At 56.1% G+C, this 26,196-nt stretch overlaps 2 protein-coding genes across 3 annotated transcripts in view; one reads left to right on the top strand and one right to left on the bottom strand.

Moving 5' to 3' along the window:
• The first annotated feature begins 250 nt into the window (after nt 1-250).
• On the top strand, nt 251-6,907 carry BRF2 (BRF2 RNA polymerase III transcription initiation factor subunit). Its single transcript, XM_033230933.1, has 4 exons — nt 251-1,155; nt 2,119-2,178; nt 2,950-3,271; nt 5,572-6,907. Exons 1-4 carry the CDS (start codon nt 1,002-1,004, stop codon nt 6,293-6,295), a joined length of 1,260 nt encoding a protein of 419 aa, XP_033086824.1. The 5' UTR covers nt 251-1,001; the 3' UTR covers nt 6,296-6,907.
• Nucleotides 6,810-26,196, bottom strand: part of ADGRA2 (adhesion G protein-coupled receptor A2) — a 46,536-nt gene continuing 27,149 nt past the window's right edge. The window contains exons 3-19 of one of the 2 annotated variants that reach the window (XM_033230910.1): nt 21,703-21,774; nt 21,351-21,422; nt 21,125-21,196; nt 20,671-20,834; nt 19,764-19,977; nt 19,104-19,268; nt 17,474-17,672; nt 16,842-16,991; nt 16,551-16,712; nt 15,261-15,485; nt 14,892-15,108; nt 12,834-13,042; nt 11,700-11,827; nt 11,151-11,274; nt 10,511-10,656; nt 9,930-10,019; nt 6,810-9,693 (exon numbers count right to left, since the gene is read on the bottom strand). In XM_033230910.1, coding sequence (XP_033086801.1) covers nt 8,424-9,693; nt 9,930-10,019; nt 10,511-10,656; nt 11,151-11,274; nt 11,700-11,827; nt 12,834-13,042; nt 14,892-15,108; nt 15,261-15,485; nt 16,551-16,712; nt 16,842-16,991; nt 17,474-17,672; nt 19,104-19,268; nt 19,764-19,977; nt 20,671-20,834; nt 21,125-21,196; nt 21,351-21,422; nt 21,703-21,774 — 3,679 coding nt within the window. In that variant the 3' untranslated portion in view covers nt 6,810-8,423. Of the gene's footprint in view, nt 9,694-9,929; nt 10,020-10,510; nt 10,657-11,150; nt 11,275-11,699; nt 11,828-12,833; nt 13,043-14,891; nt 15,109-15,260; nt 15,486-16,550; nt 16,713-16,841; nt 16,992-17,473; nt 17,673-19,103; nt 19,269-19,763; nt 19,978-20,670; nt 20,835-21,124; nt 21,197-21,350; nt 21,423-21,702; nt 21,775-26,196 lie in introns of those variants that run through there. The other variant, XM_033230921.1, reaches the window with a different exon arrangement.

The following is a 26,196-nucleotide window of genomic DNA, read 5'->3' as shown; positions in this document are numbered from 1 at the left end:
CTGCCACCCAGGCTGGAGTGCAGTGGCGCGATGGCTCACTGCAACGTGCGCCTCCTGGGTTCAAGCGATTCTCCTGCGTCGGCCTCCCGAGTAGCTGGGATTAGAGACGTGCACCAACACGCCCAGCTAATTTTTGTGTATTTTCAGTAGAGACGGGATTTCACCATGTTCCCCAGGCTGGTCTCAAACTCCCGAGCTCAGGTGATCCACCTGCATCGGCCTCCCAAAGTGCTGGGATTACAGGCGTGAGCCACCACGCCCGGCTAGCTCAAGGTTTTTTTAAAAAAAATATCTGAATCTGCGTGCTTGCACTCCTCCAGGTTGCCAAAAGCTCCATCACTCCACATTCCTTCACTCCAAACTCCTTTAGACATTCCTGCCTAGCCTCCAAAAGCATTTGGGTTTGCCACTCTGGATTTTATTTCAACTTCCTCATTTTACAGTTGAGAAAAACAGGAGGTAAAGAGAGGAATGTACCTGCTTTAGGAAGCAGCTCTGGAAAGCAGAACACAGTTTCCTGCTCTCGCTCTCTCTCCACTACTCTCCCTTTAAAAAATATACTTTCTTCTATGGCCAAATCAGACATTCATTACCAACCTGCGATTCCCTTAGGACTTTAAAAGGAGGGTTGTTCAGGGGTGACAACAATCTCCTGTCTATTATACGTGTCCACGTGTCCATGTAGGCAGAAACTTACCCAAATTCAAGCCCCAGTCTGGGTCCCAAAAACTAACTACACAGAGCAGAGAAACCAGAGAGCTACAGTTCAGACCAGGAACCTCCTCTCCTAACTCACGTTTCTACCCGAGCCCGCGGAGGAACGGACCGGAAGTGGCGCTCAGCCTCCCCGCGGAGGAAACCGCCTATCCCGCCGTCGCGCTGGCCGGAAGACGAGGGTGCAACCCTCTGAAGGGTCCCCTCCTACTTATTGCTGCCGCACGCTTGCTGTTGCAGACGTAGGAGTCTCCGAAGGCTTCCGCAGCTTTGGGGCCGGTTGTGAAATGCCAGGCAGAGGCCGCTGCCCTGACTGCGGCTCCACGGAGCTGGTGGAAGACTCACACTATTCGCAGAGCCAGCTGGTGTGCTCCGACTGCGGCTGCGTGGTCACCGAGGGGATCCTTACCACTACCTTCAGCGACGAGGGCAATCTCCGAGGTACTTGTGGCCCTGGGGATAGCCTGGGGCGGTGGAGGGATTAACATCAGATTCCTTTTGTCTCCCCGCTCCCTCCCATACTCCTAACTGCAACGCGCACTCCTAATATGAGAGAAAATGACCTAAAGTGAGCGAGGGAGCCGAAGGAGGTGGGGGCTGCCATTCATCTGTGTTTTCCTAGCACTTAGTATAGGACATAGATGGTGCGGGTAATAAATGTTGAGTAAGTGAAACAGAAAGTTCCACTCATCTTGCCATGTCTGGTCATTGTGGAAGGATTGCCGATATGATTATAGCATGTATTATTACCCTGAGATAGTTTTAAGCACAAACTGGAAAAACATTTCTTTGCTTTCCAAGTTTCTGACCAGTGCAGCCCTCAAAATCTGCAGCCATTGTCTGGGTGGAGTGGCTTAAGCCTGTAATCCCAGCGCTTTGGGAGGCAGAGCCGAGAGGAATGCTTGAGTCTAGGAGTTCAAGACCAGCCTGGGCAACGTAACGAGACACTTGCCTAAAAAAAAAAAATTAAAAATTTAGCCAGGTGTGGTGGCATACACCTGTAATCCCAGCTACCCAGGAGTCTGAGTTAGGAGGCCTACTTGAGCCTGGGAATTGAAGGCTGCCATGAGCTATGATTGCACCACTGCACTCCAGCCTGGGCTATAGAGGGAAACTCCTTAAACAACAAAAAAAAATCTGCTACTAGAAAAATTGCCTGTATGGAATGTACTGGAAGGATGACTGGAAATTTGGAACACTTGGAGCTGCTTTAGTGCAGTCCTAACCTTTCCCAGTCTCTGTGTATTCGGAACCGCTTGTAGACAGAAAATCAGATGGGGCCTTTAACTGTGCAGCAGCAGATGCTCAATGATTTGAATTCTGCGTCCTGGTTTTGTGTGGTGGGAGGGCAGGGGTCTGATGCATAAAGGCTAAGCACACTATTTGTTGTTTATTATTTTACAGAGGTAACGTATTCCCGAAGCACAGGAGAAAATGAACAAGTTAGTCGCAGCCAGCAACGAGGTGAGAATTGACTTTTTACAACACAGTGGCTTTAAAGAAAACTATCCTAGGCTGGGTGCTGTGGCTCACGCCTGTAATCTCAGCACTTTGGGAGGCCAAGGCAGGTGGATCACCTGAGGTCAGGAGTTTGAGACCAGCCTGGCAAACATAGCAAAACCCCATCTCTACTAAAAATACAAAAATTAGCCGGGCATGGTGGCTCGTACCTGTAGTCCCAGCTACTTGGGAGGCTGAGGCAGGAGAATCACTTGGACCTGGGAGGTAGAGGTTGCAGTGAGCCGAGATTGTTCCACTGCACTGTAGCCTGGGTGACAAAGTGACACTCTGTCTCAAAAAAAAAATAATTAAAAAAAGAAAACTATCCTGGTGGCCTAGTCCAGCTTTTCACTTTTCCTATTTTCAGCATTGCTGGTGTGAGGTAGAGTAGAAGAGAATGGTAATTAGGAATTTAAAATGGGGATGGTGGCTGACACCTGTAATCCCAGACTTTGGGAGGCTGAGACGGGCAGATCGCTTGAGGTCAGGAGTTCAAGACCAGCCTGGCCAACATGGTGAAACCCCGTCTCTACTAAAAATACAAAAATTAGTTGGGCCTGGTGGTGCACACTTGTTATCCCAAGTGTCACTCCTGTCTATGCAGAAAGGTACATATTTTGTGCGTCTGATATCTGAGGCAAGTTTAGCAGATCTAAATAAGTCCTAGCAGAATTTTCTAGGAGGTGCATGATAGCTCCTTTGACCCCTCTAACTCTTGCTGTGGGTTTTTCCTAGGTCTCCGCCGAGTGAGAGACCTTTGTCGAGTTCTGCAGTTGCCACCAACATTTGAGGACACCGCGGTTGCCTACTACCAACAGGCATACCGGCACTCTGGCATCCGAGCGGCCAGGCTGCAAAAGAAGGAGGTGTTGGTTGGGTGCTGCGTCTTAATCACCTGCCGACAGCATAACTGGCCCCTAACAATGGGAGCCATCTGCACGCTGTTGTATGCAGATTTGGATGTGTTTTCTAGCATTTACATGCAGATAGTAAAGCTCCTGGGACTGGATGTGCCATCTCTGTGCTTGGCAGAACTGGTGAAGACCTATTGCAGCAGGTACCTTCCTGGTGGGAGACAGTAGGATGGGATGGAATGGGTCCTTAGACCTGAATCCTTTGACCTTTGGCCATCTCTTTTTTTTTTTTTTTTTTTTTTTTTGAGACGGAGTCTCGCTCTGCCACCCAGGCTGGAGTGCTGTGGCCAGATCTCAGCTCACTGCAAGCTCCGCCTCCTGGGTTCACGCCATTCTCCTGCCTCAGCCTCCCGAGTAGCTGGGACTACAGGCGCCCGCCACCGCGCCCGGCTAGTTTTTTGTATTTTTTAGTAGAGACGGGGTTTCACCATGTTAGCCAGGATGGTCTCGATCTCCTGACCTCGTGATCCGCCCGTCTCGGCCTCCCAAAGTGCTGGGATTACAGGCTTGAGCCACTGCGCCCGGCCCTTTTTTTGTTTTTTCTTGAAACGGAGTCTTACTCTTGTCACCCAGGCTGGAGTGCAGTGGTGTGATCTCAGCTCCCTGCAACCTCCACCTCCTGGGTTCAAGCTATTCTCCTACCTCAGCCTCCAGAGTAGCTGGGATTACAGGTGCCTGCCACCATGCCCGGCTAATTTTTCTTTCTTTTTTTTTTTTTTTTTTTTTGCATTTTTAGTAGAGACAGGGTTTCACCATGTTGGCCAGGCTGATCTCAAACTCCTGACTTCAGGTGATCCACCCGCCTTGGCTTCCCAAAGTGCTGGGATTACAGATGTGAGCCACCGCACCTGGCCTTGGCCATCTCTTTTTGACCAAAGCCCATGTAAAAGGATGTGGGAGAAAGATCTTTAGTTTATACTTGTACTAATAAGGTTAATGTTGTTTTACATTTTTATAATGCTTTAATTTTCTTTCTTTTTTTTTTTTTTTGAGACCAAGTCTTGCTGTGTTGCCCAGGCTGGAGTGTAGTGTCATGATTTTGGCTCACTGCAACCTCCACCTCCCGGGTTCAAGTGATTTTTGTGCCTTAGCCTCCCAAGTAGCTGGGACTATACAGGTGCGTGCCACCTTGCCTGGCTAATTTTTTGTTTTTAGTAGAGATGGGGTTTTGCCATGTTGCCCAGGCTGGTCTTGAACTCCTAGGCTCAAGCGATCCACCCATCTCAGCCTCCCGAAGTGCTGGGATTACAAGCGTGAGCCACTGCACCCTGCCAAAGAATGCTATAATTGTCAAACCCCTTTGCCCTCACAGCAACCTAATGACATGGGGAAAATAGGTCTGAGCCTTGGCACAGGGCTGTTGAGTTGCGCCACTCATGTTATGTGCTCTGTGCGTGGCAGTTCCTATAGTTGTGCTGTGCCATGGCCTTTGTGGCTGAATGCCCAGCTCCGTCTGAGCAGGATCATCTGCAGAGGAAGCTGAAAGGATATTAGTTAATGTCAGAACTGGGCTTAGAAGCTAAGCCTTTTCTAGTTTTTTTATTTTTTATTTTATTTTATTTTTTTTTTTGAGACGGAGTCTTGCTCTGTCGCCCAGGCTGGAGTGCAGTGGCCAGATCTCAGCTCACTGCAAGCTCCGCCTCCCGGGTTCACGCCATTCTCCTGTCTCAGCCTCCGGAGTAGCTGGGACTACAGGCGCCCGCCACCTCGCCCGGCTAGTTTTTTGTATTTTTAGTAGAGACGGGGTTTCACTGTGTTAGCCAGGATGGTCTCGATCTCCTGACCTCGTGATCCACCCGTCTTGGCCTCCCAAAGTGCTGGGATTACAGGCTTGAGCCACCGCGCCCGGCCTCTAGTTTTTTTAAAGACAGGGTCTCATTCTGTCACCCAGCCTGGAGTGCAGTGGCGCCATCATAGCTCACTGCAGCCTGGAATTCCTGGGCTCAAGCGATCTGCCCACCTGATCCTCCCAAAATGCAGGTATTAACAGGCATGAGCACTGTGCCTGGCTCTTTTCTTGTTTGAAGTAGCTATGTTCTTTTCTTTTTTCTGATAAACAACGTTAAAAGCAGAGGCTGTTGGTGTCAAATAGCCTTGTATCTGAAGCTTGGTTACTGCTTGGCTGGATGACTATGGGAAAGTTTTTCAACTATACATGCACATAAGATGGTGTAGATTAAATGAGAACGTTGTAAAGCACTCAGAATAATGGCGACTGGGAGGCGCCCAATAAATGTTTGTGCTCTCCTGCATCCCTCCGCCTTCCCCTAACGAGCGGAAGATGCCCTGTTTTCTCTCACTGCCTTTATTAACTTGCTGCCCAGTGAGCTTGAGTATTCCTGAGGGCAGAATAGCTTCCCCATCTTGAGTGGGCTGCCTTTCCTCACCGTGGGAGAGCAGCCCCTGTATCATTAAGATCCAACTCTCATTTTGGTTGTTTCAGCTTCAAACTGTTCCAGGCTTCACCTTCTGTGCCAGCCAAATACGTGGAAGACAAAGAGAAGATGCTGTCTCGAACATTGCAGTTGGTGGAGCTGGCAAACGAGACGTGGCTGGTGACTGGGCGGCATCCCTTGCCTGTCATCACTGCCGCGACTTTCCTGGCTTGGCAGTCGCTGCAGCCTGCAGATCGGCTTTCATGTTCCCTTGCCCGATTTTGTAAATTGGCAAATGTGGACCTGCCCTACCCCGCGTCCTCCCGCCTGCAGGAGCTTCTGGCTGTGCTGCTGCGGATGGCTGAGCAGCTGGCCTGGTTACGAGTTCTGAGACTTGACAGACGGTCTGTGGTGAAGCACATCGGTGACCTTCTCCAGCACCGCCACTCACTGGTCCGCTTGGCCTTTCGGGATGGGACAGCAGAAGTGGAGACCCGAGGGAAGGAGCCACCGGCGTGGGGACAGGGGCAGAGAGAAGGGGAGGTGGGAAATAATTCCTTAGGTTTGCCCCAGGGGAAGCGGCCAGCCAGTCCTGCCCTTCTCCTGCCACCCTGCATGTTGAAGCCCCCGAAGCGGATCTGCCCTGCACCGCCTGTCTCCACTGTCACTGGAGATGAGAACATTTCTGATAGTGAAATAGAACAGTATTTGCGTACCCCTCAGGAAGTTAGGGACTTTCAGAGAGCCCAGGCTGCTAGACAGGCTGCCACGAGTGTCCCTAACCCTCCCTGATGGATATCCATTGGGAGCACTTCAGCCTGTTCTGACAGCTTGGTAACAGTCCTGTCATAACCAAGGATGGAAGTGTACACAAGTCCATAGGTATTGCCTTTCTTGTTTCAAGGAACCAAGATGGGCTCTGCCATTCGTTGGACCCTGGGTCCTGGAGTAAAGTCAGGAGTGCAGGGATGACTGTAGGTAGGAGAGACTCCCATCCCTTGGTGTGGGAGAGCAAGTTGCCTATGTCCATGTTTTGTGAGATGGCTGTCCTCATGGATGGATGGGAAAATGTCAAGGCTCTCTGCTGCCGGTTTGAATTGGACACACTGCTGCTACTCCTCCTGCAGGCCTGAGGGGGTGTCCCTCTGCTTGTGGAGCAGTTGGCATTCCCAGCAGTATCACCCTTCAGAGGAGTGGAAACTGGGGAATTCCTGGCCCTACGTCCATTCACAGGCATTGGTGGGTTTGTGTGTGTGGTGTCATGAGATCCTGTACCTCATAAAAAAAGGACAGTGGGTAGACTAAGGCAGTAGCTCAAAGGGCTTTGCAAAATTTTAATATATTAAAACAAGAGGCATCTGCTAGAAAACATTCTATTGTATAAAACCCGAGCTCTTAAAAACATGTTTTCTTTGGCACTTTCATTCCCTCCCTCCCCTTTCCCCAGCGTATTGCAAAAAGCTCTCCAGTGCTAAGGCATTGGCAGGGTGTGTAAACAGCAGCCAGCATATGTGGAAGAATAATACAAAGCTTTTTTTTTCTTCTAATATGTCTGTGCAGCAAGCATAAATAACAGGACCCATCCGAAGGAGTGTGTGTGGGTTTTCCCCTCCCCTGTGTCCTCTGTCACCTTGGTGATCAGGCCAGGGTGATGTGAAGACTGGGAGGGAACCTCGGTCAGACCTTGGTTTCCTGTTGCTCTTCCCAAGACCCAGGGTTCCCTCTGTTTCCATTTGGTCCTGTAGTGAAATGCTGGTGGTTGATTTTAGGTTGGGGAAAAGATGGGTGCTGGTGTTTAAGAGTAGTAAAGGCATAGGCCCCTCATGATCTGCAGGGACCCCAGCCACTGCCTCTGGGCTTGGCTTGAGCTCCTGGGAGTCAGGAAGCTGGTTTGACATTTTGTAGGTTTCTCTCTACTATGGAGCTGGAGATCAAATGATTGGGATGGTTCTTCCATCTGGCCTCATGGAGGCAAGGAAGTGCTCTTCCTTAGTCTCTTGGTGTTGTAAGGCTGAGACTGGGGAGATGGGTCTTGTAACTGAAAAGTAACTGCTTCTCCAAACACCACCTGCATCTTTATGGGGGCGCCACTGTTTACAGGACTAGCTTTAGGGCACGACTAGATTCTGCCCCTGTTCCACCTGCCCGCTCCCTCTACTCCCCTCAGTTCACCCACAGGCACCTGGCAGTCAGCTGTTGAGGTGCAGGGCCTCGGCTTTGTCCCGGTGTGCCACCTCTGAACCCTGCTGTCTGGTTTAAGTACTACTCCTGTGAGAATGGTGAGTTTGTTCCTAGTTGTGCCCAGTTCCCACTCCCCTCCCCCAGGACTGGTTGATGTCTAGAGTTGCCTTTCACATGGCCCCGCCCTCCCCTCTTGCATAGTTGATCTGAAAAGCAGCACCTTGTGACTTTGTATCACCTGCTTCATGTGCTGGGCTGGCTGTCGTGCCAGCCAAACCCCGGAGGAAAAGGGACTTAGGATCTAGGCAGGGGCTGGGCTGAAATCAGTAGAGGGCAGGGAGGAATGGACACAGTTCCCACGCTCTCATCTCTGCTTTGCTGGTGAGGCTGATGGCCCCCAGTGAGGCCACATGGACAGTAGGTGGGGGTGGGAGTACTTGGGGAGGGTCCACCTGGGCTGTGCTGTGCCCTTTCACACAGACGGAGGCCTTCTCCCTTCCTGGGAGGGCACCGACAGTCCAGACTGCCCCGGGCTGGACGGAGATGTATTATGCGTGTTTCCGGGATTGTCTGTCGCTACCCCAGAGGGATGCCCTCTAGGCAAGTGGGGGAACATCTGCCTGTGGGCTTCCCCCAGCCATCGGCTCCTCCACCTCCAAGCTGCTACTACGCAGACGCAGACGCCTTCGAGGGCCCTGAGCCACGTAGCCAGCCCGTTTACCGCATCGTCCGCCCCACCCTAGACGGTGGTCTCGCTCTTCCAGAGTCCGGTCTTCATGCAGCCGCCGCTGGCCACCTCCGCGCCCATCATGGTGACATCGTCGTACTTGCCCCCCTTGGGGACGCCGTTCAGGCTGGCAGCGTTGAGCGGGTACGAGCGGCGCTTGCTCTCCTTCTCCAGCGCGCCGCCGCCCTTGAGACTGTCGCGGCTGGCGCTGCGGCGCTGGCCTGGCCGGCCAGCCTCAGAAAGCGGCGCGGCGCTGGTGTCGCTGCCTTCGGACGGCGTGAGCATGGGTTCACCTTCCAGCTGCAGGCCGGCGCCCGGGCTGTTGCGGCTGCTGCCCAGGTAGCTGTCGGTGGGGCTGTTGTGCAGGCTGCCGCTCTCGCTGGACAGCAGCTCGGGCGCCCCCGCCGCGCCGCCGCGCAGAGCCTTGAGCCGGTTCTTGCCGCCGGCCTCCCCGGCGCGGTGCCCCTTGGCCCGGCCCTTGTGCGCCCGACGCGCATGGTGCACGTTGTTGGGGTGGCGGGGCCCGAGGCTTCCCCGGGGGCCCGCGGGCTCCGGCTCTTCTTCCCCGTGGGCCGCCGCCCCCGCCTCGCACACCTGACTCTGGGCTAGCTGCAGGTTGGTAAGCTTGCAGGGGCTCAGAGCCAGCGGGTGGCAGCTGCTGCCGCTCAGAGAGGACTTGAGGGAGGGGGGCGCCTCCCCGAACACCGGGGAACCGTCCTCCGCGGCGGCCGGCAGGGCCCGGGGCAGGGCGTGGGGGGCCGAGGGAGAGGCAGGGGGGCAGCAGGCGCGCCACGAGGCTCTCACGTCCCTCCTCCTGGCACAGTGGTGGGTGAAGACGAAGAGGCCCAGAGCGGAGGCTGCCGCTCCGTACAAGCAGCTGCACACCACCCGGGGCAGCCAGCGCTGGGACACGGCCAGAGCCCCGCAGGCCCACATGGCCAAGTACAGGAAGTGCGTGGTCACCAGCGCTCCTAGCTGGACTCCCGGAGAATAGAGGCTGTCACCATCCTCCGGGGGCCCGGGCGTCCCCACTCGCCCGCTCCCAGTAGCAAGAAGGGAACCTGAGTCACTCAGGAGGGGGCCGCTGCCCCTGAGCCTGGTAGAACCCCTCAGCTCCTCCCCTGCCTCCAAGGAGGCCCTGCTGTTGCCTCCCTTCGGCCTCTGCGCCAGAGGACCCCGTAAGCGCAGCCCTGCGCACAGGAAATAGATCCAGGTGATGAGCAGAATCAAAGCCACCGGGATGTAGAAGGCGCCAAGACTTGGACGCCACACCAGCCAGCAGCTGCAGGAGACACAGAAGCAGTGATGAGGCCAGAGGGCATGGCCGGGGTGGGGCTGGGGGCCAGGGTGGTCGGGGAGACAGGATATGGTGAGTGCAGAGACAAGGATGGCTTGGTCAGCATGCATGGGCTTGGGTTGGGTTATGGTTGGGTGGACCTGGCAGGTGGCCCTGCCAGTGGAGTGGAAGGCATCCGGTGTTAGGTAGGTGGGCTTGGGGCAGGAGGGAGGGGTGCTCACTAGGGGCTGTGGTCCCGGTAGTTGTGGATGTTGACTGCAGCCGTGATGCCACAGATAATGAGTGGAATCCCTCCAGCTATCAAATAGAACCTGGAGGGAATGAGGGATTGGAGGTCCCAGAGGTGGGGAAAGGGAAGGGAAGAACCGGGTGTTCAGAGCCCTTTCCTTGGTGTCTGTCCCATCGTTTTTCCCCTTTAAATTGTCAGAATTTTTTGCCAGGGATGCAAGGTCCCTTCAGGGACTACTTGGACTTGGCCATGACTGTTCTAAGGGGCAAAGGCCAGAATTGCTCTCTCACCCTAAACAGTGCAGAAGCTGGAGGTGCCACTCAGGTTCCCAGGATCCTTGCTATGACATCTGAAGTCATCTCCTTCCCTGGCTTTGTCATGCCTCAGAAGCCCGCAGGATGTCCCCTACTGCATGGTCTTGTGGGACCTGCTGAGTCTAGGGCCTAGCCTCTCCTGTCTTTGGAGAGTGATCTCCCAGGGACCTTGAACCCACCCTTCACCCACCCTGGGAGGTTTCCTACGCCTGCCTTGGAGTCCCTCCTCAATTGCAAAGCTGGAATTGAAAGTATGTACCGGAGCATAGGACTGGGAGCAGGCAGGGCGGGGTCTCCTTCTTGGGGAGGGGGTGCCCTCCAGGTGAGCTCCTTGTGGAACACTCGCGCCTTCACCCCCATCCAGAGCAGCGTGGACAGGGAGGAGTAGTGCAGGGTGATGCCCACCTGCAGGGTCAAGGCATGGAGGCTGGGGACCTGGGGGCTGCGACTGGACCCTCCCAGAGCCTCAGCCCTGCTGGTGCCCTCCCAGGCTTCCAGCCTCCGTTCCCCAGCTTTTTTACTTTACCCAGCCCACTCCCCCTACACTCGCCAAGCTTCCATCCCTGCTGCCACCCTCTGCCTCCACCCCAGGGTTCTCTCCCACTGCAGGACTTCCCATGACCCTGATATGGCTATCTGGCTGATCCCCCACCTCCCTATCACTGCAGGTCCCCATTTCCACTTTGAAGCCCATCTCCCCATTCTCTCTGATCTGGTTCTTACCCCTACTCTCACTCTCCATGCCCCACCATCCCTGCCTTCCAAGACTGCTACAGAGGAAGCCATGGAGCCGCGGCCTATGAGCACCAGCCATTTTCTTCCAGCGCGTCTCCCCACTCTATGCCTAGGTGCCAGCACTCGTCTTGAAGCACCACCCCCGAGCCCCTTTTCCTGCTTACCGCCTGGCAGACCATCTGGTAATTGGTGAGTGTGATGCCCCCCGCAAAGACGGCAGAGGTCATGGCCATGTGGAAGCACAGGTTCAGCAGCATGTGCCAGCCCTTCCGGGACACACGGATGGAGCTGCCCGGAAACAGTCTCGAATTAATGACCGTCCAACCCAAGGTCAGGCCCATGGGGTCTCCAGGCCATTGGGAGAGCCACGGGGGGCAGGCACATATCTGCATGTGTGCATGGGTGGGAATGTGACCGAGGCCACAGGGCAGGGAGTCCTTAACCCCTCAAAGTGATTCCAACCCCAGAACCTTCAAATGGGTGAGAGGCTGAGAAAGTCATGTGGACCTACCTGGGGAAAGAACCCCTGCCAAGTACTCAGTGAGCCTACCCTGCACCTGCGCTGGGAGGTTTCCTACACTTGCCTCGGAGTCCCTCCCCCATTGCAAAGCTGGAATTGAAAGTATGTACCGGAGCACAGGATGGGGGGTGGGCAGGGTGGGGGCCCCTTCCATGCCTGCCAACCACACCCTCCCTCCTGCAGGAGCACCTACCTGTGGTTGAGGATGTAGGTGATGATGGTGGCGAAGAGGCAGAGCAGCAGCAGGGCTGTGCAGGGGTATACCACAGGGTGCAGCCCTGCCCCCGCACCCCCTACCTCCCTGGGAAAGGCGCTCAGCTCCTGGGAAAGGGCAGGAAAGAGGACATGGGGAACATGGACACTTCACTAGGCCCCCAGGCCAGCTTTCCTCTTCCCAGGCCCCTTCAGCCTTGGTCCTGCACTTTGGTGCTTAGTTCATCTGGGCAGGGAGAAAAGTTTCAGGCTTTCCACTATTAGGAAGCCGGCCCCATGGAGCCAGCTACTGCTGCCCCTTCCCTGCCTCTGGTCCTGCCTTGCTGGGGACTCTTCACACCCCCAGCCTGAAAGACCAGAGATAAGGAGAGAGGGAGCAGGTGCTGCCTGTGACCAGCAGCAGGCCTGCAGGACTGGAGAGTGGCGGTACCACGTGCCACAAAGGAGGGGGTGACCAGGAAGGAGAAGGGTTCCCAGATTATTTTTTTCTACTTTGTAAGAATCTGGTCTGGGCTGGGCATGGTGACTCATGCCTATAATCCCAGCACTTTGGGAGGCTGAGGCGGGCGGATCATTTGAGGTCAGGAGTTTGAGACCAGCCTGGCCAACATGGTGAAACCCTGTCTCTACTAAAAATATAAAAAATTAGCCGGGCATGGTGGCACATGCCTGTAATCCCAGCTACTTGGGAGGCTGACTCAGGAGAATCACTTGGACCTAGGAGGCGGAGGTTGCAGTGAGCTGAGATCATGCCACTGCACTCCAGCCTGGCGACAAAGCCAGACTCTGTCTCAAAAAAAAAAAAAAAAAAAAAAAAAATCTAGTCTCAGAAAGTGCAGGATGTGAAGGCCAAGCTGGGGAGTTCCTGATCCATCAGATCCATCTATCTGGTATAGGCATGGAGGCCGGACCTCCCTGCCTGTCTCCTGAAAGATGGAGAGGTGGGAGAGACCAAAGGGCCATTTCCCCACATCCCGCCAGTCATGGGGCCCAATAGGGGTGCTGTCCTTTCTGTATTTCTCCATGGTCCCAGTGGTCAGAGTACCCCCACCCCTATTTTCCACCCAGTGCGTGTCCCTGCACCCCTCCACCTCTCACCCCACGGCACACCAACCATGAGCACGGCCACGTTGCCCAAGTGCTGGCAGTGCAGGGCACTGACGTTGGGCTGGCTGGAGCGGAGCTGACAGCCCTCTGAGGTCCAGCCCCCGGCACCCCCGGGCCCCTCCTGGCTCCACCAAGCGGCCACAGGTTCGGCTCCCTCAGCCCAGTGCCGCAGCGAAACGGCCACTGGCTCTGTCAGGTTTCCCACGCCACAGCCACCTACAGGGGGAGAGGGACGTTCACACAGACACACACAGGGTGTCAGGGAGGTGGGCTAAGCTGGGACTCAGCAGCAGCAGCGGTGGCAGGGTGTGTACTAGGCACCTGCCAGGCAGAGCACAGTGCTGGGCTGGGGGCATGCGGTGAGATGCCAAGGACTGCCTCAGGCTAACGGGGGACCCTGGAGGGGGAGGGGTGCAAATTATGATGGAAAATGTGAGCCCCGAGTGGTGGTCCGCCCTGAGTGCTGGATGAGCAGTGATGTCATGCTTCATGGTGAGGACTCAGGTTTGGGGGCTCGGGGACAAGAACACAGAAGTGCAGACGGAGGGAACACAAGCCAGGTACAGGGAGGAGGGACGCGGGTGGGATGGAGGGAGGACTAGGAGGAGGCGTTCCCAGTGGGAGAGGGGCTCCCAGAGCAGGCCCTGGACTCCACAGACCCCTCACTTACCCACCTCTCCCCACATACTCCCACAGCCCACGCGGCTACAGACACAGGGCTTTCACCTTCCTCAGGCCACCGTACTTGTCCTTTAAGTCTTAGTGGTTTTCGGGAAAGGCCTCCCTGGCCTCCAGCTAGGTTGGGCAGTCCCTTATCCTGTGCCCTCCAAAACACTTCGTGCAGCTGCTCACTTACAATGAGCTGCACTTACAATGACTTGTCCACTGCCTGTCCTCTCTGCTGAAGGGTGTGTTCCTCAAGGACACAGCCATAACTGTCTGTGCACAGGTGTGTCAAGCTCAGGCACAGTCTGGCACATACCAGATACTCATTGAGGACTCATGACCTGACAGCAAGAGTCTGTGCTAGGAACAGGTCGGAACCCAGGATGGGGCGGCAGTGCCTTCTGGGTGGGCAAAGGGGGTACAGCCGCATCACTAGGACCCTAGAGGGCTCATGGAGGGAGGCAGACGTCCTGATGACGGGAAATGGCCCAGGACTTTGAAGGGGCTCTCTGATGCGCAAAGTGCAGTTTGCGGAAGGTGAATCTGGTGACGGCATGAGGGATGGACTGAAGGTGGAGGTGTGGGGGCCAGAGATGGGCTGGTGTCAGCGTGGATGGTGAGAGCAACAGTGGAATCACTGACAGAAAGAAGGCAGGTGTGGGGGTCGCTGGTCCCGGGGGAAAGACGAAACGATAAGTGGGGACTGCAGGTGATCCATCTGCTTTCTGGGTGCCAGGCCCCCAGCTGGGTGGTGAGTCAGACACTCAGTGTCTGCTCATGTTGTTATTCCTCTGCCCTGGTCTCCACCCTTCCTTGGTGTCTCTGGAACTCCTGATCATCCCTCAAGGCCCATCTGTGTCAGTCCCACCTCCGCCACGACAGCTGGAGCCATGTTGCCTTTTCAGAATGCTGCTCACCTGGACTACCTGTGCAGCAGCCGCCTGGAACCTCTCCTATGGCTGCCCTGGGAGGTTACTTCACCCTCTACTGCTTAGGTGGCTTCTGGGAGCAGGGACCATGGCCTGGATGTTTTTATTCCTTCCAGCACCAACGACAGCGCTGTTTCTAGCAGGCGCCCATTCAGCGTTACTTGTCTGCATTGGGCCCGTGGCTGGTGTGTGTGTGTGTGTGTTGGAGGGGGCTGTGCTTGTAGCCCTCTTGAAATTGAACAAATCTGGGATATAGAAGGCAATGTCTTCCTGAACTTTTCTTCTCCGAACCCTTTCTTTATGGGGTATCTCTGCCCTCTGCCCTGTTGGGAAAAGGTGAGGGACGCAACATCCTGTCTCAGTTCCACTAGGGCACTGGGGGGCTGTGGGCCAGGGAAGGGCAGGATGAAGGGGTACAGGGCAGACACACGAGAGGCAACCTGGGCAGGGCGGGGAGTTCAGTCCCTTACTGGTTCCTGCGAAGATGACGGGGGTGGCCACGCCACGCCTCTTGCCAGGCCCAGCAGCCCCAGGGCGGGAGGCGTTGCTGTGGCTGCGGAACAGGCGGCCATTTCGGAAGACGAGCAGTTGTAGGGTGCAGTCTGGAGGCACCGGGGGAGCCAGGGCAGCCGGAAGGGATGAGAACAGACTCGGGGGCAGCTGGATGGAGGCCAGGGCCACGCTGTTCTGGGGGGACATAGGAGCTCCTCAGAGACACCAGGACCCCCTAGAGCACTGATGTGTTGCAGCCCCCTCCTCCCACTCCTCTCACTGCCCCCACCAGGTACCTGCATCTGGGTGCCTCCCGTCTCCCAGCCCCTCCCTCCCCCAGCGCCCACCTTGATGTGGAAGGATGACAGAGAAACATTGGGCCTCCCGGTGGTGCAGCGGAAGCGGAGCTGCTGGTCAGCTGGGGGCTCGGGCTCAGGTCGGGGGTTCTGGCCAGGGCTTCCTGGCTGTGCGCCCGGCACCCCTCCCTCCCTCCTCTGGAAGGCTGTGCAGGTCAGGCCCACGTAGCTGTGCGGCTTGATGAGGTAGGCCTCCAATGCCACGTTCCTCGCATTCTGGGGACAGGGACCTTGTCATCCCACCATTTGAGATGGTGGCCTTCTGCTTGGGACTGCACATTCCCTCTCAATGGACCTGCTCAGGCTGTAGTCCTCCCCTTCAATCCTCAGTCTTTTCAAAGCCACCTCTTTTTTTATTTTTTTAAGAGGAACAGGTTCTTACTGTGTCACCCAGGCTGGAGTGCAGTGTCACAGCCATAGCTCACTGCAGCCTACAAATACTGGGCTGAAGTGATCCTGCCACCTCAGCCTCCTGAGTATCTGGAACTAGAGGCATGCTACCATGCCCATCTAATTAAAAACTTTTTTTTTTAGAGATGTGGTTTCGCATGTTTCCCAGGCTAGTCTCAAACTCCAGGCCTTAAGTGATCCTCCCACCTTGGCCCCCGGAGTAGCTGGGACCACAGGCGCATGCCAACACTCCTGGGTAATTTTTGTATTTTTTATAGAGACCAGGTCTCTCTTTGTTGCCCAGGCTGGTCTCCAACTCCTGGCCTCGGGAGATCCTCCCGCCTCGGCCTCCCAAAGTGCTGGGATTACAGGTGGAGCCCCTGCACCCAGCCTCTTGCTCACCTCTTAACTATGCCAGTTCCGTTGCCCGACTCAGCTGTACAGCAGGCTCCATGTCTCGCCCCTTTGCATTGCCCCAAGGGCCTAGCACAATATCTTGCACATACAGGATGCTCTACTGTGGTTATCGGATTGGAGCCCTCGCCTTCTCTCAGGGAACTTCCATTACTCTTCACTCAATCCCGAGTGCTGTCTGCCCTGCCACCAAGCCCTGCTCCCATCCCTTCTAATCCTTTCACCCTTCCTCCTGCTTATTCCCGTCAGGCTGGCCCTTTGGCTCAGTTCCCCACCACGAAGTCTGGCATCATTTCTCCAGGGTCACCGGCCACCTCTCCTAAGCACTGCCCCTGACAACTTGGAAGTGAACCCCACAGCTCAGAACTTTGTCACGTCTGCTGCTCTTGCTAGCTGGGGCACAGCAGGTGCATGCCTGAGAGGGAGTGCCTCCCTCCTCTGTATGCCAGGGTCACCCCCAACGCTGACCCCCATTACCACCGAGATGTGCTGGGCATGGGGGCTGAGGGCGGCACCCCCGATGCGCTCCAGGGCGCCCACGATGCGGCTGCAGGCCTTGTCCTCGCGCTGGGCCAGCCACAGCAGGTGCTCGTCCACCAGCATCAGGTTGCTGGCCATGTCCACCATCACCTCTACCAGCTGGGGGGACAGGGGAGTCGCTGAGGGCAGGGGCGGGGCTTGGGATCCAGGGGCTGGAGTGAGAGATAGGCTTGAGCAAATGAGGGATGGGGGCGTTTTGCGAGCTCCCGAAGTCCAGCTGAGTCTCACCTCTTTGATCTGGTCGACATAACCCAAAAATTTCTGGATCATCTGAGCCACATAGACTACATCCATCATGTCTGAAAAGCTGGCAGCCTCGGCTGTGTACACGCGCAGCTGGTGAGCCAGGGTCAGCGCATTGGAAGCATTGATGGGCATCTGGAGATTGGGGAAAGACAGAGGATCATCCCGCCTGTTCCTTCTGCCCCTGAACTGCCCCTGGGGACCCTCTGCTCTGTACCAGTGCTCAGTGCCTGGGGACAGGAGTCCAGCCTACCTGCGGGGTCTCATCAAGCTAGGAAGGCAGAGGAGGCTGAGACCATCACAGCCCAAGGCCACCACTGCCAGCACCCCTGGTGTAAGGACAGTGGGACTCTGCTTTTGGTGTTAGTGAGTAAAGGGGCATGAGGTGTCCGGATGGGGAGAGAGGACTGGTGCCCTTCCCCACTGTGGCCTCTGTGTCTGAATCCCTCGGCAGAGGGTGGCTAGAGGAGAGGAGCCGGCTCCTGGCTCTGCACAGGCAGGAACGAGAGGCACAGCCCAGCGGCCCAGAGACCAGGCTCCCCTTGCCCATTAGGTTGGCTTCTCCCTTCCCTGTGCCCCCGAAGCAGAGCTGGTGGGGTGCCCCAGCCCCTCCTCACCAGCACGAAGGTATACAGCACCCTGGTGATGTCGTTGGTGTAGAGACAGTGGGAGTAGTCCCCAGGCTCCCAGCGGCCGGCACGGTCACACCTGCGGGAGGCTCGGGTGCCCGGGGCGCCTCCGCCCAGGGGCACTGAAGTGAAGGGATACTGCAGGCAGGACTGGTAGGCTGTGATGCCAGCCAGAGTTCGGGGCCACCTGGGGGCAGAGACAGGAAGTTGCCAATGAACCAGGCTTCTCAGAACAACAGCCCTTCTCCTGTCTTTAGAACTGTGAGGCCGGACTCTGGGGGCCTTGGGGAGGGATCCAGGAGCGGGGCTCAGATCAGCCTTCCAGGGGTTCCCAAGTTCCACTCTCTTTGTTCTGACTGGGCTGTCTCAGGTGATAGGGGGCTGGACTTTAGAGTTCTGAGTTTAAATTCAAGTTCTGCCACTTATTTGCAATGGCTTAAGGCAAGGCATTTATCCTTTCTTGGAGTCAGTGTTCTCAGCTGTACAGTGGGGAGAATAATAGCTTCCCTGCATAACAGAGAGGGTCACTGGGATCTTAAAAGGTGATACTCTTTGTGGACGAGCTTTTGCAAACTATGAATGTAAGGAAGCAAATAAAAGCCTTTTTGTGGCCAGGCACAGTGCTTGAGCCCAGGGATTTGAGACCAGCCTGGGCAACAAAGTGAGACCCTGTCTCTACAGAAAGTAACACAATAAGCTAGGCATAGTGGCTGCGCCTGTAGTCCCAGCTCCTCAGGAGGCGGAGGTGGGAGGATCGCTTGAGCCCAGGAATTCGAGACTGCAGTGAGGTACGATTGTGCCACTGTACCGGAGCCTGGATGAAAGAGCAAGACCCTGTCTAAAAAAAAGTCACAGTGGCTCAAGCCTGTAATCCCAGAATTTCGGGAGGCCAAGGCAGGTGGATCACTTGAGGCCAGGAGTTCGAGACCAGCCTGGCCAATATGGTGAAACCCCATCTGTACTGAAAATACAAAAATTAGCTGGGCGTGGTGACACAGGCCTGAAACCCCAGCTACCGGCGAGGCTGAGGCAGCAAGATCATGCCATTGCACTTCAGTGTGAGACTCTGTCTCAAAAAAAAAAAAAAAAAGTCTTTTTATGCAGCACATCTCAGATAGTAATTTTGTTTGTTGTTTTTGAGATTGAGTCTTGCTTTTGTTGCCCAGGCTGGAGTGCAATGGTGCAATCTTGGCTCACTGCAACCTCTGCCTCCCAGGTTCAAGGGATTCTCCTGCCTTAGGCTCCTAAGTAGTTGGGATTACAGGCGCCCACCACCATGCCTGGCTAATTTTTGTACTTTACTAAAAAGTAGTAGAGACGGGGTTTTGCCATGTTGGTCAGGCTGGTCTCCTGACCTCAGGTGATCCGCCTGCCTTGGCCTTCCAAAGTGCTGAGATTGCAGGCATGAGCCACTGCGCCCCACCTCAGATGTAAGTTTATATATAAAGTCTATCTATTCGATAGCAAGGCTTCAGGCTGAATGACAAAAGGAAGTGTTTTCTCCATCTTTAGGACCCAATGGAGACAGCGGATGGGGAAACTCTGGCCACCTGTGATGTCAGGTGCAAGGGTGGGGTTGGGGGCTGGGCAGCCCTCTACAGGGCGGAGCAGGCCAAACCTGAAGTCCCCGCGGTTGTTGGCGACACGCTCGGCCGGGCAGTAGGAGGCAGAGGTCTCCAGCACCACGATCTCCACCTTCTTGCTGGCGTTGCCCTGGGCTGTGGACACGGTGCACTCCCACTCGCCAGAGGCCCACACGCCGATGTGAGACAGTGTCAGCTCACTACGGATGGCAGGCGGAGCTGGCTCATGAGTCATCCTTGGGCCCAGCGACGTTGCCCTCCCTCAGCACCACCCTACGACACTAGCTGCAGGTCCTTTTTTCTTTGATGAAACAAGGGATGCAAGTATGCACTCCTTTTATTCTGATTGGCTTTATGATACTGTTTTTTTGAGCTTCGATTTCCCTCTCCTTATCGTGGAGCCGATAATATCTCTCACAGATTTAATCTCTACAGTAGAGATTAAATCTGGTGCCACAGATGGGAGCCACTCTATACAGTGTAAGAGCACTAAAAAGATGTCAAGTATCATCATTTTGTTCTATCAGATATTTATTTCTAGCCTCTATCCAGACCATTGATGACTTAGTCCAAGCTTTCCATAAATATACATGCACATTCTCCCAGGAACACATCTGGGCGCAGCTGTTTTGTGGGGTACAGTAGGCACCCCCATCCCCATGCTGAGGCCTGAGGAGGGGCAGAGCGGCTCCTACCTGGTGATGAAAGTGCAGTCGTGGATGAGGCTCTCGGCCAGGAGGATGCCCGCCTGCTCGTCACCCTCCACAGGGGCTTGGTTGTGGTGCCAGCGGATGCGGGTGTCATTGCCCAGGTAGCTGGCAGAGCACTGGAAGGGCAGCCGATCCCCTTGGAACACCACTTGGCGTAGGGACGGGATGAGATGGTGTGTGTGCAGCTCCAGGGCCCCCTCTGTGGGAGGAGACACCAGGCGTGAGGCCCGAGTGCACACGCGTGTGAGACTGCATGTGTGAGCCAGAGTCCAGCAGGATGGGGTGGGACGGGGCGGGGCCTTCAGCCTGTAGCCTGCTCCAGCTGGGAAGGAAAAGGGGTCAAGAGAAAGTCTCCAGGGATAAGGGTGAAGGGGAAGGACAGGCAGTTTTTGGACAAAGAATGCTCCTTTCTCAGTACACATGTTACCCCAAGAGGTGGGGCCAGATGAAAACATGAACAAGCAGCCCCAAGGGGGCTTAGAAAAGCTAATGGAAGACTGACCCTGAGACACTGAGGGAAAGGGGATGCCCTGGAGAACACGCCCAGCACACAGTCATAGGCAGAGTGGGGAGAATAACACCGGCCCCGCCTCACGGGGAGGGTCACTGGGATAGTAAATGTGATTCTTTTTGTGGGAGAGCGGTTGCAAACCAGTAATGAAAGAGAGCACAGAAAAGCCTTTTTGTGCTGGGCAGCACATCTCAGATGGTGATTTATACATAAAAATAAGGTATCCCTAAATGCAAGAGCAGGACTCAGTGTTGTGGTATTTTGCAAACTGCAATACAAAGGTAAAAATCTGTGGGTCTGAGGGGAGGCTCGTGTCTGGGCCCTGGGTTGGTGGAGAGGCAGGGTCCCTGGTAGCTGTGTAGTCAGGGGGAACTTGCTCACCGCAGCAGAGCTGGGCCTCCTGGAGGCTGCCCAGGGCCTGGGCATGCAGGGCACTGGGGTAAGCACAGAGTGTGCGCTCCGACAGCTGCAGGGAGCGATTCTGGGCCCAGGGCAGCAGCCAGCGCAGGCGGCAGTCGCAGGTCAGGAACTCGGTGCCCAAGTCCCTGCAGGGTAGGCAGAGGGGTCACAGAGCAGAGCAGAGGGGGCGTGGGCTCAGGAGTGGCCTGGGGCCCCAGGGAGGGATGAGGCTGGAGGGGTAGGAGGGGTAATCTTGGGTCTATGTGCGCCGTCTCTGCCCCGGGCCATCGCAGGAAGGTGATCATGGGGGCATTTCAGGCACTGTCTGCTGTGCCCACTCGTGAGGCCAGTCACGGTGGTCACGATGCTTATACATCCCTCCTGGGCAGAGGAAGGGACAGGGGTCTGGGTCCTTGCGTTAGGAAGAGATACTCACACAACCTTAAGGGCTGGCAGCTCATCAAAGACCCCAGGTTGCAGACTAGAGAAGATGTTTCCAGATATGTTTCTGCAGGAGACAGGGAACAACTGAGATGGGGTCTTAGGGTCTCCATGGGCTGGCAGAGGGGAGCAGGTGTGATGTGGAAGGGTTGGAGGCCACCTTTTGCTTCCTATGTGCTTCCTCCTTCTCCTCCCTCCCCACTTCTCATCCCATCACTTACAGTCGGAGAAGCCTGGGGAGGCCCCGGAAGGTCTCGGAGGTGAGACAGCCAATCCGGTTGTTGGAGAGATCTCTAGAGAGACACAGGCAACCTCAGCGAGTCGGCCACGCGGCAGCATGCCGGTCCACTTGTGAGGGACACATGGGTGGGGCCAGGGCTTGTGAGGGGGGCGGGATGAGAAAAGAGATGAGGTTGGGGCCAGGGCCGCAGCTGGACTGGAAATGGCGGCTCCTTGGACCCCAGCCAAGGCACCTGAGTGGAAATGAGGGGCAGGTGTGGGTGGGTGAGAGGAAGGGGGTGGGCATGGAGCAGGAGGGGTGACTTTCTCCCTCGGGAGGGGCATGCCACTCACAAGCGCTTCAGTTCCCCCAGGCCCAGGAAGGCGCCGGGCTGCACTGTGCTGATGATGTTGTTCCTCAGGTCCCTGCGGAGGCAAGCAGGCAAGCGCAGAGCCCTCACACCTCTCCCTGCTGGGGCCGCCCTGCTCCCCTCCCCGGGAGGGGTCCTCACTGCCACCGCGGTGCTGCTGCTGGGTTTCTCAGGGACTTGACTTCCTGCTAAACCTCTGCTTTCCTCAGCACTGGGTGGGAGGTGGGATTAAAGAACCACTCCCGATCAAGGCCATCCTGGCCAACATGGTGAAACCTTGTCTCTACTAAAAATACAAAAAAAAAAAAAAAAAAAAGAAAAGAAAAAATAAATGAGCCGGGCGTGGCAGTGCACACCTGTAGTCCCAGTGCACCTGTAGTCCCAGCTACTCGGAAGGCTGAGGCAGAAGAATTGCTTGAATCTGGGAGGCAGAGGCTGCAGGGAGCCAGGATTGCACCACTGCACTCCAGCCTAGGCGACACCTGTAGTCCCAGCTACTTGGGAGGCTGGTCAGAACCGACAGAGGACGAAGAAGCCAAGAGATGGGATCAGAAGGGCCTCGGACGACATGGAGAACGCCCTGGATTGGGAGTTAGGAGGCCTCCTTTCCCACCCTGCCCCACCTCCGGGCTGCCCTGCAGGTCACCGGGGTTGCCCTGGGAAGCATTTGAAAATAGGTGTCATAGTCTTTTGTAAATTGCTATACAAAGGCAGAAGCTTCTTGAGCCTGGCCTTTGTGGGCAGGAGAGGGGGCGCATGGGAGGGTAGTTTTTTTTGTTTTGTTTTGATTTTGAGGCAGGGTCTCTCTGTCACCCAGGCTGGAGTGCAGTGGTGTGATCATGGGCCATTTGTATCCTCAAATTCCTGGGCCCACGCCATCTTCCAACCTCTGCCTCCCAAGCAACTGGCACCACAGGTGTGGACCACCACACCCTGCTAATTAAAAAAAATTTTTTTTTTGTAGAGACACGGTTCCACTATGTTACTCAGGCTGGTCTTGAACTCCTGGGCTCAAGTGATCCTCCCGCCTCGGCCTCCCAAAGTGCTGGGGTTACAGATGTGAGCCACCACGCTCGGCCAAGGGGGGTATTTTTTATGGTTATTTTATCCCTGTGCCCGTGTCTGTCTTACAGGCAAGGAAACAGGTGAAGCGGCTGGCTGAGGCCCAGGTGGACTCTGCCTGGCTCCTCTCCAGGGCAGGGGTATAAGTCCTGTCCAGCCTCCTCCTTCAGATGAGGAAGCCAGTGAGGTGACAGCTTGTTCAAGGTCCTCAGTCCTGTCTTCTCCATGCGTCTCCGCAGGAGCCCACAGTGCTGAGAGACAGGATAGAAGGGGGGTCTGACCCCCCAGGGATCCCAGGGGCCAAGCCTGGCCTGGAGGAGTGAGCTGCAGGTGAGTCCACAGGCTTCCAGCCCTGAGTCTGTGGCTCAAACTCAATGACGGCCATGGCACAACTCTGCCCCCTTCATCACCTGCCCGTGGGGCTGCAGGGACAGTGCTGAGGAGACAATACCCACCCACAGGGGACCTGCCTGCCCTAACCCCAAACCTGCCAGGGCAGCCCCCTGGGCCCTTGGGGCAGGCAGGACCACAGAAGACCAAGGTGGGTGCCTGCTCAGTGGCCTTCTCCCTCACCCTGCACAGCCAGGGACAGGTGCCTAGAAGGCAGGGTGGGCGGGGCCAGTTGCCCACCTACTCAAAGGCCAGCCGGCTCTTTCCTGAGCTAAACCAGGACGGGCTTCAGGCCCCATAGAGCTCACGAGGCTCACAGCCCAGCCGGCCTCCGTGTCCTGGGTCTGAGATGGAGGCAGTGGCCTCTTGGCTCCCACCCAGTGGCAGGAGATTGTGAGGCAGCAGGCAAGGCTGGGTGGACCCCTGGAGCAGGCAAGGCTGGGTGGACCCCTGGAGCAGGCAAGGGTGAGGGACTCCTGTCTGAAGGTCTGTGGCGGGAAGACAGGAGATCCACAGAGATGTCTGGGGCCCACCTGCTTTCCCAGGCCCTGCCACCCCTCAGCCCAGATGGAGGAGGGGGTCAGGGTTGGGGGCTGAGGAGGCTCTTGGCCCTGCCACCCCTCAGCCCAGATGGAGGAGGGTGTCGGGGTAGGGGGCTGAGGAGGCTCTTGGCGCTGCCCACCACAGCCTCATCGATGTCTTTGGATTACCGGGCAGGAGGGGGTTAACCAAGCCGGCTACCCGCTGGGAGGAGAGGAAATGGGTGTTCTGGATGGGGAGATACTGTCCCACCAGGGGGCCTGTTTGTGCACTGAGGGACAGAAACACTGTGCACAGCCCTTCCCACGGCCAGGGGAGCCCTCACCCTCAGCTCCTTCCCATAGGAAGGACTCCAAGGACTCAGACGGCCTCCATGACCCCAAGTCCCTGGAAAAGGAAGGGAAGGGGCCACCAGAAGGGGCCAGTTCCCTAGAGGAGGGATGGCTTCCACACTGGGGTGTGCTGGGAGGTGCCCCCCAGTGAGGCGCATGCAGGGACTGTGCCAGGACACTGACCCTAGGCCCCTGGCCGAGGGAGAGGGATACAGGATAAGTATCCCGGCTGCCAGGGGTGCCCCTCCGGCCCAGCCCCCACCGTTTGCCGCCAGACCCCATCCTCACGGCCGGCCCCACGGCCCCACTCCGGGGCTGTCCCAGCATGTGCCCTCTGGCCCCTGTTGGGGTCTGGCCATTCTCAGGGCTCAGCCCCCCACCCCCACGTGGGGGACGAGCAGAGGGAAACACATTCCTCATTGTGTCACTTCCCTTCATGGGCTGCCAAGGGGCTTAGGCGCAGCCCCCCTTCCCTCCCCGCTCACTTGTGTTTATTCTCATTTCCTCCTTGGCCCCCCTTGAAAGCCCCCACCCGCCTGCCCCACTGATGCTCTGCAGATGGGAGCAAGGCGGCGCCCAGGCCCCAGCCCCTCTTCCTGCCCTCGATTTCCTGCAGCCCAGCCATGCTGGGGCCTTGGAGAGGGTACCTCCACCTCCACGGAGGGTGGGCATGCCTTCTCCCTTGCCTCGAGCCCGCCTGGGGAGGAGCCTCGGGGTGACCAAAGCAGGCCCCAGGAGTGCCCTTGGGAGCTGGCCTGTCTCGGCTCCCTGGGCTGAGCTCTGAGAGTCTGAAGGACCCATGGGAAGCCGATGCTGCCTGGTCCCTCTGGGTAAGAAGCTGTGTCCTCCCTCGGGGCGGGAGAAATGCTACCACAAGACTTGGACATTTTTGGGACCTGCAAGTCTCCTATAGATTGGCTGTTTTGAGCCTTTCTTGCTTAGCACATCCTTTTGAAGATCTGTGAAGGCCATGAACTTCTGCCCAAGAAAAACTCACTATACCCATCACTGTGCATACAATTTCCAGAGGGGCGTAGAGCCCAGGTTAAGAAGCCCCGGCTGGGCGTGGTGGCTCACGCCTATAATCCCAGCACTTTGGGAGGCCGAGGTGGGCAGATCACCTGAGGTCAGGAGTTCGAGACCAGCCTGGCCAACATGGTGAAACCCTGTCTCTACTAAAAATAAAAAAATAAAAAATAAAAATTAGCCGGGTGTGGTGGCGGGCACCTGTAATTCCAGCTACACAGGAGGCTGAGGCAGGAGAATTGCCTGAACCTGGGAGGTGGAGGTTGCAGTGAGCTGAGATCTCGCCACTGCTGCACTCCAGCCTGGGCGACAGAGTGAGACTCTTAAATGATAGAAGTCATTTGCTGGATGGTCTGATCTGATCCCTCCATTTCTCAGGTGAAGCTACAGTACTTGTGAAAGCATGCGCAGATCTGCTTCCACAGAGCCCTGTTCTTGGAATCTGGGAAAGACGCAGGGTGTTGATGGCACTTCCCTCCCTGCTACCCACTGCCCCTTGACTCCAGGCCACCCCCTCCCTGTATCTCTGTCAATATGCAGAACGAGGATTCCCCTAAGGCTGATGTGGAGGGAGGATTCCTGAGAGCAAATCATGCCCCATGCCCTTGTTGGGAAAACAGAGGCTTTGGGAGCTGAGTGTGTAAGAGTGAGTTTGTCAGCAGAAGCAATGAAAGGAGGAGGGAATAACAGATGAATAAAAGTTCAGAAAAAGCAAAACGGGGTGAAATAGGAAACAAAGCAAAGATTGTTAAGTTGGACTTAATAACAACTTAAACATTTTACACCTTTGGCCAGGTGCGGTGGCTCATGCCTGTAATCCCAGTACTTTGGGAGGCTGAGGCAGGTGGATTACCTAAGGTCAGGAGTTCGAGACCAGCCTGGCTAACATGTTGAAACCCTGTCTTTACTAAAAATACAAAAAAATTAGCCTGGCATGGTGGCGGGAGCCTTGTAATCTCAGCTACTCAGGAGGCTGAGGCAGGAGAATCGCTTGAACCCGGGAGGTGGAGGTTACAGTGAGCCGAGATCACACCATTGCACTCCAGTCTGGGCAACAAGAGCAAAACTCCTCTCAAAAAAAAAAAAAAAAAAAAAATTGCACCTTAAAGGATACCATCAAAAAGTGA

The sequence above is a fragment of the Trachypithecus francoisi genome, unplaced genomic scaffold, assembly GCF_009764315.1.
Source record: "Trachypithecus francoisi isolate TF-2019V2 unplaced genomic scaffold, Tfra_2.0 Contig01440, whole genome shotgun sequence".
Lineage (NCBI taxonomy): Eukaryota > Metazoa > Chordata > Mammalia > Primates > Cercopithecidae > Trachypithecus > Trachypithecus francoisi.
The sequence above is the reverse complement of the archived record's forward strand: the minus strand, read 5'-3'. Positions and strand labels throughout refer to the sequence as shown.